Source organism: Mytilus edulis, chromosome 6 (assembly GCF_963676685.1).
Source record: "Mytilus edulis chromosome 6, xbMytEdul2.2, whole genome shotgun sequence".
NCBI lineage: Eukaryota > Metazoa > Mollusca > Bivalvia > Mytilida > Mytilidae > Mytilus > Mytilus edulis.
The window spans coordinates 15,054,546-15,071,005 of record NC_092349.1 but is presented as its reverse complement, the minus strand read 5'-3'; the positions used below and the strand labels follow the sequence as shown (position 1 = coordinate 15,071,005).

Below are 16,460 nucleotides of genomic sequence, written 5' to 3'. Positions count from 1 at the left end.
CTTTTATATCTAACCTTTATACAACAAAGTGTTGTTCAAAAATTACACCATTTGAGGCCGTTTTTTCCACATAATCAATAATACCTAATAACAGGTGATAACAGGTTCCGGGTCGAATCTGATACCGATATCATAACTATATGTCACAAGTAGTTTCCGTTACCTGATGTCTTCTGTAAATCCCTCCTTTATCAGGAGAACCTGGAATTTTCAAGTAGTTGTCGAAATCTATATTAAACTGTAGTACACCATTTAACAAATCAGTTTCCTAATTTCGAAAGCAAGAAATTTTAACCCAACGAACATTAATGTTTCTACAATAGTTAGAAGAAAAAAAAACACTTAATGGTCAGATTATTGTGGTAAGAAAACTAGGACGGGTTCAAACAGAAATGTTATATAAGCAGATAAAACTGACCATCTTACAATTATCAGGACATTATTAGATGACAATAAAAATACTTAAAATCCAGGCTACAAATAAGGCAAAGGTACTTTAATTCAGTCTTAGGCCCGCGTCGAAATGTCGTGCACATTACAGGTAAACTTTTAGATCACAAAGATATACTGGTATCTGAATTTATAAGACTGCAACAAAATTTGCTACTGATTTACATACCAACGAACCGTATCAGTCAACCAATTGGTGATGATGACCGTAATACTTGTATTATGTCGATTTCAGCCGTGTTTACTTCTAACTTTCTTAAGGAGTCTGTGCAAAGCTAAACTTTGTAGTCGTAGAAGTGAGAGAAAACAGAACATATACAAGTCCAGGTTTGGAACGAAGTTACAAATCAGATCTACTCTGAAAGCATAAGGCTGATCTTCTATGCACCGTATACAACTTATGAAACTGGTAATGTCTAGCTAAGGGCAATTAGATGAAAAATGTTTTAGCAGTTTTCACTACAAATAGGCAGACATATCTAAATATAGATTCATTCTGAATGTATGCTTAAAATAGCATACTGCAGATATACTAATGAAATTCATACATGGTCCTTACAGTACACTGAACACACTTCGTATTTTAGGATATACCTACTACCATTAGTTCTTGGCCGTATCGTTTCCTATGTAAAATTCTTTAACTCAAAGCATTCATATCTCTTTTGGTTTTTGTTCAAATATTTTATATCAAAACACTACCTTTGCTTGCCTTGTGCTGACAAAAACCAACATACCTCATTTGTTTATCAGAGCATATCGATTCCCAGAAATTATGCATTGTTATATAGGCCCAATTCAATTATTTCAGATATCTAACCAGAAAATATTTACCTTTCTTTTTTTACTTTCATGTAATTATTCTATTATTCAATTTTAGGTGCCAAATTGTGTTTTACAATAATCATCTGTCATTCAGCTTTTATTAGATATCAGATATTAGATATATAATAAAACTATATATATTGTTAATAAATATTGGTTAAATGATATTTTACCATTTTTTCGCATTGACCTATATCATTCATTGTAAAATATTGAAAAAGGGTATAGGCGATTTCGTGAATATTTCGAACTCAATTTCTTAGACTTTTGCATTACACAAATAAATGATTCTGAATTAATACTTTAAGACAAATCTGATTTGCTTCCTCGGTATTATTACCGGGATGAAATAAAATTGTAAATATATTGACAGCTGTAGGCAATACTGTTGTTAGTGTCACAAGCATTTAAAATACGAGGCATTTTGTATTCATATTAAAAATCTGAAAATGTTAATTCAGTAATATTTTGCTCTTTTGTCCTTGATTGAATATTCACATATGAGTTATAAAAAACATAACAGATGCTGATTATCAATTTCTGTGTTTTAGTAAATCCCGATTTACTTCCTTTTGCTGGCACCTCTGAAGATTTTCACAAACTGTTATCCACTGGTACATACGAATCGTTTGAAAATAGAGTTTTTCTATGTGGAAGTTGTGCATGTGGAAAGTCAACCCTAGCAAGTGTTCTTATTGGAACCCCTATACCACGTTCATGGAAATCAACAGATGGATTAGTCATACACTTTGGGCGTAACGGTATAAACTTGGAAACTTTTGAGATGGTTCCTTTAAACGAAGGTAACGTAGTTTAATTGTGGTTAAGATTGCATATGATACATTCTTAAGGGGCCAGCTGAAGGACGCCTCCGGTTGCGGGAGTTTCTCGCTACATTGAATAACCATTGGTGGGCTTCGGCTGTTGTCTTCTCTATGGTCGGGTTGTTGTCGCTTTGAAACATTCCCCATTTCCTTTCTAAATTTTATTAACACATATTTGTGACAATACTAATGCATAACAAAATGAAGATTAGTTGCTAAGAATGTGTTACATAATATAAATATAAGGAGACAACTATCCACCATTAACCAAATGACGTTGGCGAAAGCTGTTTTAGGCAACCGAAATGCCTTCAAAAATACGAAAAATTCATACCCTATATTTGTCTGTGAAAGTCCCCAACATAAAACATATGAAGCAGTTCAAATGAGAGAAACTAACATCCTGATTTATAACAAAACACTTTACGGAAACAAATATAACAGACACAAACCAACGACGATAACTGACCTACAAGCGCCAACCCTCAACATAACATGGGACAGTTGTGTCACAGTACAACAAACTATACATAGCAGTTGAAAAGGGCTTCACGCATCACATTGATACAATGCAGTAAACAAAATAGCGTTCGTGATATTGTATTTATACATGCTTTGTTAATAACAACAACACAAAGACACAGAGTACAGATCGGAGAGTACTCGCAATAACTGACAACTACTTCAAAGCCAATAATAACAATTAAAAAATAACATATATCAAAGACTAAAAAACTTCCATAGTGTTGATAATGAAACATCATACCTATCTATCGAATGTTTAATAATATCAATTAAACAGAAACATATGACCGTTAAGGGAAAGACAGAGATAATCTACACGTTGAACTTATTATTTCAGGAAGGAAGAGGTAGTTTTTGCTTATCACGTGGCAACGGATGTGTAAATTTAGAAATTAAAATTTGTAAGAAAAGCTTACACAATGATGACAGTTCCTTGCAAAGTTTATATTTTGGTGCAACAAACCTAATTTGAACTTAACGTATATTTTGTCACATTATTGTGATGATTCTGAAGAAATGTTGTCAAAATAAAATTTGGATTTAGCAATATGAGTACCCCCAAAATAAAGCAATTGCAGGATTACTAATTTGGGATATTGAGCATTACTGTTCTGTTATGTTCTGTTCTGGTATATACCTCCGTTTTATTGGAGCACTCCACTTATCGAATGAGCATTAATATTCTAAATGCTTAACCGAAACAGCGGATAGATTTATATTTACAATATGGTACAATATAATTCAAAAAGAGAATTAGTTCAGGTGAATTAAATAAGGGTTTAAAATGTCTTTGATGCGTTAATATATTAAAAGATACAAATAAAAAATATTATAAACACAGCACAAATTGCTGCACTCTGATTCACCACTATGAATAAATAAACAATTAAAGAATATTCAAATGTAGCAACATTCCACCTGCGCCTACTACGAAGTATATATCTCCTAGTTTGTACGATATTCCATGGCTTACATTTTCTTTCATGATTTCCTTGATAGCTGTATAATAAACCAAAGGTTTTATTTGGTGAAGTTGAAATAATCCCTTCGTTATTTATGGAATAACTGATTCATACATTGTCCCAGATAAGGATATCCATATTCAAATTGCCGTAACCAAAGACCCGCCCTTCACCCCCAAATATGACCTACTAAATGAGACCTACCAACAGGTATGTACGTACATGGATAAAACGACGGGTAGCAGCATAACTTCCAAAGCAAAAATTTTGCTGGGGTTTGTGTCGCTCAGTACTAAGTTTTTTATCTTTTGTTTTGTGTACTGTTTGTCTTTTTGACTTTTTTTTTGTTGCAACGGCAATATCAGTATTTTTTCGACTTATGAGTTTAAATGTCTATTAGGTTCTTTTACACCTTTTTTTGGAGATATATGGATAAGATTCTGAACATAAAAAAAAATAAGGAGGGATTTAAGAGAGGTTGTTAGTACAATATTGATACTCTTAAGTATGGCAATGGCACACCTATCTTTTGGCAGGTTTTTATGTTTTATTTTTTTTAAATATACAACTTCTTCTGAAAATGTTTAAAAATTTCATTTCTCTTTCTGCTCTGCATTGTCTTGATTGAAATTGCTATCATGGAGATAGTTCATATGTACAAAAACATACGATCTCTTTTTGCATTCTATCTTAAAACTGAGAAACGCGTCTTTTTCGCCATTGCTATGGCGTTATCATCGCTGCAACTCAGCAGTTGTTAGTGCATTACTGTAATGAAAATGTGTTTTTCGAACCTAATTCATTTTCAATTTTTGATAGACTCGTTTTAATTGCTTTCATTAGTAATGGTCACGTTTTGGATTGGATCAAGACTCTATCAGTCCCCTTACTGGAACGTTTTATATCTCATAACGATTTAGATTATAATTGTCATTTATCTTGTATTGCATGTAATATTTTCCAAAATAATCATTCATTTTTGTTACGCCTGTGCGTTTTATGATCAAAGTGCAATAACTGTTGTTTTCTTGAAACCTTTATAACAGCGAAATCTTGCATTTAATTTCAGCTTAGTGATTCTTCCGTGTACTGTCAATGGTGAATTTATAATCCATTAGAAGTTTGCAATTAATGCAGGAGTAAGGGGGAGTGTTTCGCGCAGGCAAATATATCCAAAGCCGTGACAATCTATATTTTTTTTTATTGAATCAGACGTTAAGTTTTTCTGGTTTGAATTGTTTTACATTTGTCATTTCGATTCCTTTTGAAGCTTACTATACGATATGAGATTTGCTGAAGGTTGTATATTAACAATATTTGTTTACCTCTGTGTCCTGTTGTCTCAGGAGGAGGGTCTCATTGACTATCATACAACATTTTCTTACTATCGTGTAGGTTAAAGAGTATTTTTCTTTAGATTTAAATCATTAAAATCATCTAAGGTATTCTCTATGTCAAAATTCTGTCAAACGAAATTAAAAAAGACAACATTGTTCTAATTTCATTTTATTTTTTCACTGGAGTTTTATGTTTTTCTTAGATTTAAGCATCATATTTCCTTTTCATTATTATACCCTATGTATCTATGTTTGATATCTCTAGAAGGTCCTTTGTCTTTAGTTTGCCACATTTACAATGCAATATTTCGTAAATGGATATATAAGTGAGTAATTTTTGTTTTTCTTTATTTTTTCTACATTTCATTTTCTTAGATTTTTGTCCTCAGTCTATATTCCTAACTTTGCATATACTAAACATGTTAATTTTGATTGTAGAAGCTAGAGGTCCAAATGTTTTGACCAAGGTAGTTATTGGCAAGCCAAATAGTAGGACAAGCGTATGTCAACCCTCGGATTCCAACAAGGAGCATCACATTGTACAATCGCATACGGGAACTAATAATCCGGAACCAATTAATCTGGCAATAACGAAAAATACCTTTTCCAGGTCCAAAGAATCTGAACCATCAGCTGCGCCTAAAACTAAATCACAAAAGTCTCCGAGTACTACCATCTCATTTGCAATGAAAAACACTGCACCAATTAGTTTGCCTAAGATGACCAAAATTGAGGCTTACGCTATACATGACGACATTTTGAAAGAAGTGAAGAGTGGTCAATATAAAATCAAGATTGCTCCTTCAGATCTGGTCGACTTTGGTGGTCAACGATCGTATGATATGACCCATCAGTTATTTGTTCAGCACGGTGGGACATTTGTCGTGATGTTTGATGGTAGTAAGGATTTTCATGAACCACTGAAGGAATATCCTACGGGAGATATTTCTAATGAATGTAAGTATGATCCAACATACAATGAAAATGACCAAAAAGTGAACAATTTTATGCGTTGTGAAGGCGCAATTCATGAAACTAACAAGGTATTTACAGTATTTGGATTGTAAAAGTATCCCGCTAACAGCATTATATGCTATTACCATATTCAGCATTCCACATTCAGCATCCACTATTATCCTTTCATATCAGTCATAAACTATTCGTTCCATTTCAAATTCCATCACACTAATTTTGATAGAATTATATATAGTCTGCAAATCTTTTTTGTATATCATTTATCATATAACAAATATTGATAATTAATAAATTCAGGCTTTGTTCCGTTTCAGTTCTGACCTGATCATTCGCTATATAACAACTATTAAACTCTATAAAACGCATCTATCCCATCGAATTTGAAATTAAAGAAACCACATCATACAGTTACATTTTGACTGTTATCTTGGTATCGACAAGAGGGGCTGGTTAAGAGCAAACCTATACGACAGTAGGGTTGATGTTACTTTCACATGTTCCATGAGGTTGAACTTTTACGTTTGGTGTAGCAAGACTTGGACAGCTCCTGCATATGGATAACATATCTTGTTCTCTTTTTGTTTGATATTTCTTTATATTATGTCTGTTCACACTAATAATGTCGGTTTATTATTTTTTTTGCATTCGTAGCTTTTTCATTTGTTTAGTATCGTCCATTTTGATGACAGATTGTTTGATGGTGTAATGTAGTTAAAAATTATGATACGATCAGAGTTTTATGCTAGAAATAAAACAGTTTAACAAATTTACGTTGGAATTGTCAGTATGTTGTTATCCTACGTTTGTTATTGATATTTCTCTTTGATTTATATTCATTCCCCAGCTATTGTGCATCATTGGGTCAATTCAATACTCACCTACTGTGTTGATGATAGTGATGTTATGCCTATGATCTTGTTTGCTGCAACGCATAGCGACCTTGTTTCGAAGGTAAGCTTTTAAATTGGTTAATTATGAAGTACCATCAAATATCGAAGACACATTTATTAACAAAGTAACAAAAAATACCGCAAAATACCGTTCTTCAAACATCAAACATGCCAAAAAACACTTTCAAAGCAGAACTCAGTCGGTTACATAATTTAATGGGGTTTATATCTTTAGTATCTTTACGCTGTACCAAAACCCAGATTTTCAAATGCAAATGATCTCATTTCGATTTTTTAAAGCTAGATTACCTTGCAACGTATTCAATATGTATCATCGCCGTACAGCGATTTCTACTTTTCCTCAAACAATATACTTTTATGAATTTGTCAGTAATAGTTTGCTTTTTATATACTTTAAATTGCGTGTAGGCTTAATTTGATAACTGTTCAATCTGGTTGATACTTTGAATGTAAACAACCCTAACGTGCCTTATACATTAATGTTTGCATCCAAAACTATCTAGCGTATTCGATTTTCATTCGAAATGCTATCAAACTCACATAACCGATGACATGAGGACGGTGATTTTTCACTTATTTGCCTAAAAAGGGCCAATATCAGCGTTCCGAAAACACCATTATTAACGGATATGCGGTCTCATATGCTGCTGTTTTTGTACAAAAGCCTTTACATTTGATATATAGTTACATTTTTCATTGATAGTTGATACATATTTATTATCGAGTAAATACAAATCACCGCCTGAAGTTTGTATCCGTGTATTGTTTCTGCTAATCTGTTCCTTTATTACAATATAACTTTCAGAATATGCAGAAGGAGAGGAAAATTATGTTTGCAAAGAAAGTCACTGAGATGTTTGGTACCCATGAAATGAAAAAACACATTATCTTCGATCCAGTTTTCTTTATAAATGGTACAGATACAGATGATCCAGAAATTCAGAATTTGAAAAAACAACTTGTCAATATTGCCAAGAACCAACCATCTTGGGGCGTACGACGGCCTATGATTTGGGTTCCTCTCGAGCTTTTGATCTCTAATATGAAAAAAGATAACATCAACATTACACTTAAAACACAGTTGGTTGAAGCAAACACGATGAATGGAGATCTAGCACTCTCTGATAAACAACTAGATGAATTCCTCTTAACACAACACGAACTGGGAAAAATCATGTACTTTAATCAACCAGAACTGAACAATTTCATCATTCTTTATCCACCTGCATTGGTCAACATCCTGAGGTCTTTCATCACAGATGAGATGTTTTGGCCCGAGGATGACACCCTTAGAAACATCCATAGAAGAATGACGGATACTGGAAAGATATACAAAACAGATCTCCTGAAACTTTGGAAACAGAAGAAGTTCCACAGTCACATACCAGATGATGACTTCAAAGATTTTATTATTCACGTGCTTGTACATCTTGATGTATTGGTCCAGCCGAAACGATATTCAAACAAGAGTGATGCACATGTAGATTATTTTTTAGTTCCATGCACAGTCAAAAGAAAGATGCCAATGTCATTTATGGATGACAAATCATTTGCAAGCCGGACACTATCTCTGGTTTATCGATTACAGAAGTCATGCATACCGTCTGCTCTTTCGTTCAAACTAATTGGAGCGGTAAGCAGTATATGGCCTATCATGGAGTTGAACGGTCGGCCATTATTATACCATTCATCGGCTGTGTTATGTGTGGACGTCAAAACCGAGTTTCGAATAATTGTAGCGGACGCAAAAGTTATCGTCTACCTCACACACGCGACATGTAAGTCTTTCATATCTCCAGATATTGCAGCAAGCATTCAAGAATGCTTATCCTCGACTCTAGAAGTTGTTTTAAAATTCTATCAACGCAGCATTGGAAAGAGCCACCAAAGAGCCAACTTGTCAAATCTCTTTGAAACCGAAGTCGGGGTAGTTTGTGGAAGATCGCCATGTGTGGTATCCATTTCCAAGGCGAAACGAAATTCTAAATGGGTGTGCGACAGTGGAAATGAACATTCCTCGAGGTATCCTTTACTCTGGTTTTTTAACAAGGTACGTAACATTATGTAAAACTTGAATGTCATAAAGTTAAGTCAACAATAGATTGTTTTTATGGTCGAGTATACTTAACGAAAACAATACAACTGTTTACAGTTAACCTTATGTAAACGGAATGACCTTTGTTTTATGTTGTGTTTTTGGAAGTATCAACCTACGTAAACACGTTTGATTTATCTCCCCTTACCGTAACGATAGTGTCGTCAAGGAAATTGTTAAAACGTCGTCTGAATTTGAAGATTGCAATAAGGCATAAAATCGCTAGTGACAATAGTTTAACGAACTGTTAATATTTGATGTGAAATGTAGTTTGCGAATTTAAACATTTTAATGTATATATACTGTACACCGTATTTATCTACTTTTGCTATATATATAGCGAAAGTAAAGTGATATATTTACATATCTAACATTGTTGGGTTGACGTTTATACGAGTTGTATATACATAATGTACACAGTCATGCATCACCATCACTGCTGGTGATCTGATGGATAAATCTGTTGTAGAGTTGTCACTGGCTCAGACGTACTTATAAATATAATTATTTTCTGTGACTGTATCTTACATTAGTTGTTAAGATCGTTTACTAAAAATAATTTAGCTGATCTGTAAAAATAACATCTTCATGCCTTATATATCATGTACTGTAGTACGACTCTAGATTAAAACTGACATGGAAAGGTAACAACCGACCACCGAAAGCTTCATTTTGAAGCCCAGGTGGTCGTGTGGTCTAGCGGGACGGCTACAGTGCAGGCAATTTGGTGTCACGATATCTCAGTAGCATGGGTTCGAATCCCGGCGAGGGAAGAACAAAAAGTTTGCGAAAGCAAATTTACAGATCTAATATTGTTTGGTTGATGTTTATATATATATATCGTTTGGCTTGTTATTTCGGCTGTATTCAGACCCTTCTACAACGGCATTTGTTTCTGCTAAAAACTTGATTGTTGAAAATGTTGATAGATGTTTACATATAAGTAACTATTTTATAACCGGTTTTTTTTACCTTTTCTAAAAATGTTAACTGTAAATGGATAAAATAAAGAAATCAAAATAAAGCATTTAGTATCCAGCAAAAACAAAACAAAAAAAAAACCTGCTGTTATCAAGAAGGTGATTTATTTCTTAAAGCTTTTTTGTAAATCATAAGACACCGTACGCATGCTAATTTCAAATTGTTTTTTCCAAATCAATCCACATTTTTTTTTCAGATACAGGCAGATTGTCCGGCTCATTGTCCAGGTAAATTAATTTAGTTTGAGGTGTTTATACGACTTCAAAATATGATGTATGTATATAGAAAAGTAAACTCAAAAGCGACAAAGATAAAATCAGATTATCCATTGCAATAATCCATAAAAAACGAAACAACAGCTAAAATCACGACACAGAAACTTAATATTGAGCAGCCTTATCAAAAACAGTAAGTAACTAAAGTATTCCAGATATACATATGATACTCTACTAGTGTAATCCGTAATTTTGATCCTTGCGAAAAACACACCAGGCACACATTGCATTCGATTATATATGTGTCAATAATCATTCAATATATGGTATAAGTAAAATCTGTACAATTTCATCATATTTTTCCTATTATGCTGCCTTTGATGTCTCAACAACGTTATATGATACCGCAGTCCCACTAGGCCACAATCGCACAACGATCTGTGAAAAAAATGTAGATTTCGATGATCGAAGTACATCGTGTAGATCGTAGTAAAGTCGTATCATAGTCGTGGTCAGGTCTTTAAGATCGTGATGAGCGTGGCCAACTTTTAACATACTAAATAAAATCGTGGTGCGTTCGTGGCGAAATCCGGTCGTAGTAGAAGGGTAGTGAGACTGCACGTAGGTCATAATAAGTTCGCAGAGGCCGCTGAAACATCATAGCGAGAGCGCAGCGAAAGCGTGATTATATTCGGACAGAATGCGCTACGATCTCACAGCGTTGTTATTACGACCTCACTACGACCATCACGTTATCACCGCGACCAATCTACGCTTCCACTACGACTATACCACATTTACACCACGCTTTTCAAGACAAAAGTACGATTCTGGCACGCTCTTGCCGTCCTCGTCACGCTCTTCTTGCGCCATGACTTAGTTGATACTACGACCCTCATTCTCATTGTCATTTGCACATAAAACATATTAAATCACTCCAGGTTTTGCTTGTTTGCATGTTATTAGACTTCCTGTCCATTTTTGTAACGGCTCAACCTTGCTTCTCGTTTTTGTACAGATTATATCGTTGGTTTTCCCGTTAGAATGGTTTTACACTAGTAATTGTTGGGGTCCTTCATAGCTTGCTGTTTGGTGTGAACCAAGGTTCCGTGTTGAAGGCCATACCTTGGCCTATAATGGTTAACTTTTATAAATTGTTAAATGGATAGAAAGTTGTCTCATTGGCACTCATAACACATCTTCCTATATCTTTTTAGTATTTACACATCTGTGTCTTCTCTGCTATCTTTCACTAAAATATCGTCATTTGAGCTTTATGTACCAGCAATAGGTTGTAATTTCGGTTGGATTGGTCGGTCCGACATATCTGCTTGATCAGGATTCGTTACTATCAGAGCTCCCTCTGCCTCTACACCAATCCCTACCACAACACCCACGTGTTCTAATTGATTTTGGTGGCATGACTGTACTTTTTCTGCTACATCTACGTTTTAATCAGAAATAGAAGGAATGGAACTGTATTGATATGGAACACGATGTTGACGTTTTTGATTAGAACGCAGTAAGATCGTGGTATGAACGTAGTATAATTGTGATAAGAACGTGCTATTATCGCAGTAGAAGCGTGGTAAGATCGTGTTGCATTTGGATAACTCGTGGTATGGTCGTAGTTAGAACGTGATGAGCGTAGAAAGGTCTTGATAAGCGTAGTGATGTCGCAGAATAAGCGCGGTGAGAACGTGGTATATTCGTAGCGGGATCGTTGTTGAAGCTTAATGAGGACACAGTAGCATCATGAAAGTAACAGAAATTTACATTTTCATGCCGCTCATGCCGCGACCTCACCATGAACAAAAATTATTTTAGATCGCAGTGAGCGTGGTGCGATCGTGGTCTAATGGGACTGGGGCTTATGGTACAATATGTCGGATGCAGATGTCAGTTAAAATCGATCTGTCAGGATATTCGGCAACACGAGAACTTGCAAATTTGTCATGTTTGATATCAAACAATGATCACAGTTTTCTCTGTTAAACCAAGACATGTTTTGCTCCATAAAGTGACTAGCTCGTTCAATTCAAATTAAAGTGGGAGAAGAAATATTAAGACTAAGATATAATGCATACCATCGATTGGAACTTTTACAAAAAGACAATGTATATCAAATAAAGACAATGCTTCGTCTGTATAATTTTTTTACCGTGCTACACTCTTGTAAGCTATGCAAAAATATAGTGTTAATGTTAAAAGGTATTTTCATGTTGTATTTATACTTATGCGGAAATTTTTGGAATTTTTTTTTATTTTTACGATGAATATCTTTTTCGCATATACATTACGCTATCTTTTTATATTACTCAGGTCTTTCGAAAACCATCTTGACAAATTCCCCAAGCGAACAACAACTCGCTCGATTAGCCGATCAACTTCCTTACAATAGTTGTAGAAAATTGATTCTTCATCTTGGGTTAGAACAGAAGGATTGGGAAGATATTGAGACCTGCTACACAGGATTGACGCTCATAATCAAAATAATGGCGTTACATTCATGGAAAATAAAAAGAATAAAAGGAAAACCAAAAAAATCTTTTGGCCATTTGAAGGATGCGATGAAAGCCATTGGGGACGAAAGGCATTTACTTTGCAAGGTTTGGACAGTTGTGTCAATAAGAGGATCACATTGCAATGCATGCGTTATTGATAGTGTTTGCTTTTTGTTTACGTTTTTTTTTTAAAGTCAGCTGAATGTTATTAAAGCTTACTTTAGAATATTTTACATATTCTTGAATATGACATTCTTATTAAACTATCATTTTGTTACAACCTATTTAATCTTTTCATCGACAAAACGAGGTTTTACAATTAAGAGACTGCTTCTCATTTTACTCATCGGTATATGATTTATTTAAAACTATTATTTGGTTACACCCTATTCAATCTATTTATTTATACTAAAAAGTTTTAAGATTTTCAGAAATCCGTTGATCAGTTTTTGTTTTTGTTTTCAGGTATTCAGAGAAGACACGGATCTGCTAGGTAACACATACAAAGTAGTTAGAGTAGTTATCTATATATGACACTGAATTATACTTGAGGGTTAAACCGTGTGTACCGGATATTCTGTATAAACTGAGTCATTATTGAGGTCACAACAATGACCCACGGATATTATAAATATATGACACCTGATATTCTATACATGGCCCTAAGTTATTTTTGAGGCTAGAACAATAAGTCACAGATATTCTATATATTAAAAGTAAAATAACAAAACTACCGAACTTCAGAGGTAATTCAAAACGGAAAGTCATTTATGCAATGGCAAAAAGAAACCTGAAACACATTAAGCGAATGGAAATCAATTGTCATATTCCCGACTTGGTACGGGCATTTCCTTTATGTAGAACATAGTGGATTAAACATGGTTGTATAGCTAGCTAATCTTTTAGCTTTTATGTCAGTCGGATAGAATTCATAATTTATCTACGGAAAATTTCAGTCGATTTTGTTATAAACCATGTCAGTGATACCACATCACTAATGACTGAGTCGATGACACCCTTGTGGACTATCAGTCCACCAGCACTGATTTAATAAACGAAAACAGCACATTACGTTTTGTGCGTCTGATGCAATATAAACTCTTGAACCCAAACATGTGAAAGTCAAGGATAATATATAAGTAAACAGTACCCTCAAAAACCTACTTTTGTTAGAACACCACGAATAGTGCAAAACATCATTTGTAATAGAGTTTAAATAAGTGACGAGTTAATCAAGTCTTGCATATTATGCATGTTATATTAGTGCCGATGGTATATTTCATAAACGGTTCTTTATAGAGTCATTAATATTCTATAGAAAAAGTCTACCTTAAACATGTTCAATGTGAAAAAGGAGAAATTCTTAAACAAAATGCAATTTTCTAACGTAAACTTGTGTTTTGAAAATTTGGTACAGTAAAAAAGAGATGTACGTGCTTGTTCATGGTCAAGAAGGCTCTTTCACCTTAGTTCGGCATACAATACAAACTGTGACTCCTTAGAAGCTATGAAAATCTAATAATAGTAATCTAAGGTACCATGTTTATCATTTAATACGTCAGAGGCGTGTTTCGTCTACACAAAACTCATCAGTGACGCTCAGATAAAAAAGTAATAAAGCCAAACAAGTACAAAGTTGAAGAGCATAAACGTTGTTCAATAAAGTATGCTTTTCGGTTTGATTATCTTTGATATTCAAATTTTATACGGGCCATAATTGTAAACTGTCATGTGGCTGCATCACAACTCCTCCAACATTGAAGTTGGAGTTTTGTACCACTCGATTTTAACCCTGCCATTTGACTAGGTGTGTATGTGTTGCTAAATCTAAAGTTTTATATGCAATGTTTTTTAATGTTATTTGTACCATTATCTTTTCTTTTAGGCATGATATAATGTGTCTATGAATTTTTCTTGTTAATAAATTCCAACTTTGTTATCACATACCACGTTTGACAAACTAAAATTAAACTCTGGTATTCATCTGTGTCTTGTTCTTTGCATTTTAAATATCCTCAACAAAACTAAAACACTAGGGTTCAATCATGTTACCTATGATGAGTTTGTCTACATATATGTTTATAGATATTGCAGATGTCCGACTACAAGAAGTTCCACATGATGAGGTTTTGAATGGGTTACCACAGAACATTGGTAACTGCGCAATACAGCTCGGAATCGAGCTAGGAATTACTATAAGCTCGATAAAAGAGACAATGGTACGGCATCATAAGGATATGTACGGTCAGATTTCAGACATCTTGATAAAATGGAAATCATCAAGAAAAGAATTAAAACCTACAATATACAGGTTAATGCTTGCCCTGGAGCGTGTAGATACTGGGGGATTGGAGTACTTAAAGGATAAATATCTAGAAAAATAATCTGTCTCCAATATTTATGTCTTTATCTTTAAATAATGAAATCTTTTTATCAGCATATTCTACCGTTTATATGTCTGCAATACAAATGTAAATTTTAATAAAAGTTAAATCAATCAAAACACCAAAGGAGAAATCTCAACAAAAATATCAATAATACTAACAAATAAAATGTAAGGCTACAACATATTGTTTTGCTGTACACTATTTCATTAAAAGAAGCAACTTGTAAAATTTAAATGTAAGAAAAACACATCAAGCATGTTTACTGTTGACTATCTTCTCTACAATAATAATCCATTATTAGTAAACGTTCAATCGTAGTTATACGATACCTTTAATTGATTAATAAGAAATAATGAAAGTAGGAAAGAAGTATAAATATTTGTTGCTTTTCCGAAAAATTTGTAAATTCCCGCAAAAAGAATTAATCGAATACACTGGAAACTAGAACAGTCATGTCCAGTACTATTAAAGATAGGTAGAAAACAGTAATTTTTTAAATTTGCTTGAAAATTGCTTATTTTGGACACATCTGTCTTTGTTATAATCTAAGTAACTTGGTTTGTCGTGGTAAATAAATGGGTGATGTGACATTTACAGTAATGTTTGTTTTTTAAAACAAACGAGTGTAAAATGGATTATATGTAAATGTATATGTTTTTTTTTTTAATTGAGTAATAATATATGTATATATTTTAGTTGTTATCGGTAATATATTTCAAATTGGTCTTTAAATACTGACATGAACCGTAAAAATGGTACTTATATATCATTCTCTCCAAGTGACCGATCTAAGTTTTATAGTTTACGAAATGGTATGTCGTCTGTATGACATTGTGAAACTTGTTTTGAATATAAACTACCAATGTTAGAAAAGATAACCACAATGTTGTATATCACATTTAACAATTACAATAGTTCCTGACAAATAGTGTTTTCTCTGTCGAAACATGATACAGTTGTTATATTTCAGAAGTTTCAAAATGGTGAACATAACAAGGTGTATTGACTTTAAGATCACGTGTTTGTGTCAATATATGGCTATTTTAGCAATTTTTAGCGGTTTGTAATGTATGCTCATGTACATAATAATAATGAAATATGTGATTGTCATATAACATTGTAGTTTACTTGATTGTATATATTTATAATGAATACTTGAATACTTAAGCTTCAATGTATTTAATGCGGTGTTGTGTCAAGGTGAATCGATATTTTTTATCTAACTATGCATCTGCGCATGCATAGGAATAGCGGTTTTTTTTTTTAATTTTAGCTTAGCATGTTTTTTTTATTAAGAAATGAGCAAGAGATCTACATTTGTTAATGAAACCAAAAGTATAGAAGTTAGTTTTCGTACCAAAACATTTGATGTTGTCTAATTTCTTTTTGATTTAAATCAGAAATTATATATGGACAATGCCCCTCCCCCTCCCTTCTGCTCTGCCATATGTATGTGTAAAGTTCCACAT

The 16,460-nt window shown here is 33.5% G+C and overlaps 1 protein-coding gene across 1 annotated transcript in view; it reads left to right on the top strand.

Annotated features, from left to right (window-relative positions):
- The window catches only part of LOC139526220 (uncharacterized), a 109,468-nt gene extending 93,222 nt beyond the window's left edge, over positions 1-16,246 (top strand). The window contains exons 10-17 of the mRNA XM_071321347.1: positions 1,827-2,078; positions 5,362-5,880; positions 6,743-6,849; positions 7,615-8,859; positions 10,082-10,112; positions 12,423-12,709; positions 13,070-13,097; positions 14,690-16,246. Coding sequence (XP_071177448.1) covers positions 1,827-2,078; positions 5,362-5,880; positions 6,743-6,849; positions 7,615-8,859; positions 10,082-10,112; positions 12,423-12,709; positions 13,070-13,097; positions 14,690-14,988 — 2,768 coding nt within the window. The 3' untranslated portion in view covers positions 14,989-16,246. The remainder of the gene's footprint in view (positions 1-1,826; positions 2,079-5,361; positions 5,881-6,742; positions 6,850-7,614; positions 8,860-10,081; positions 10,113-12,422; positions 12,710-13,069; positions 13,098-14,689) is intronic.
- Positions 16,247-16,460: the final 214 nt, after the last annotated feature.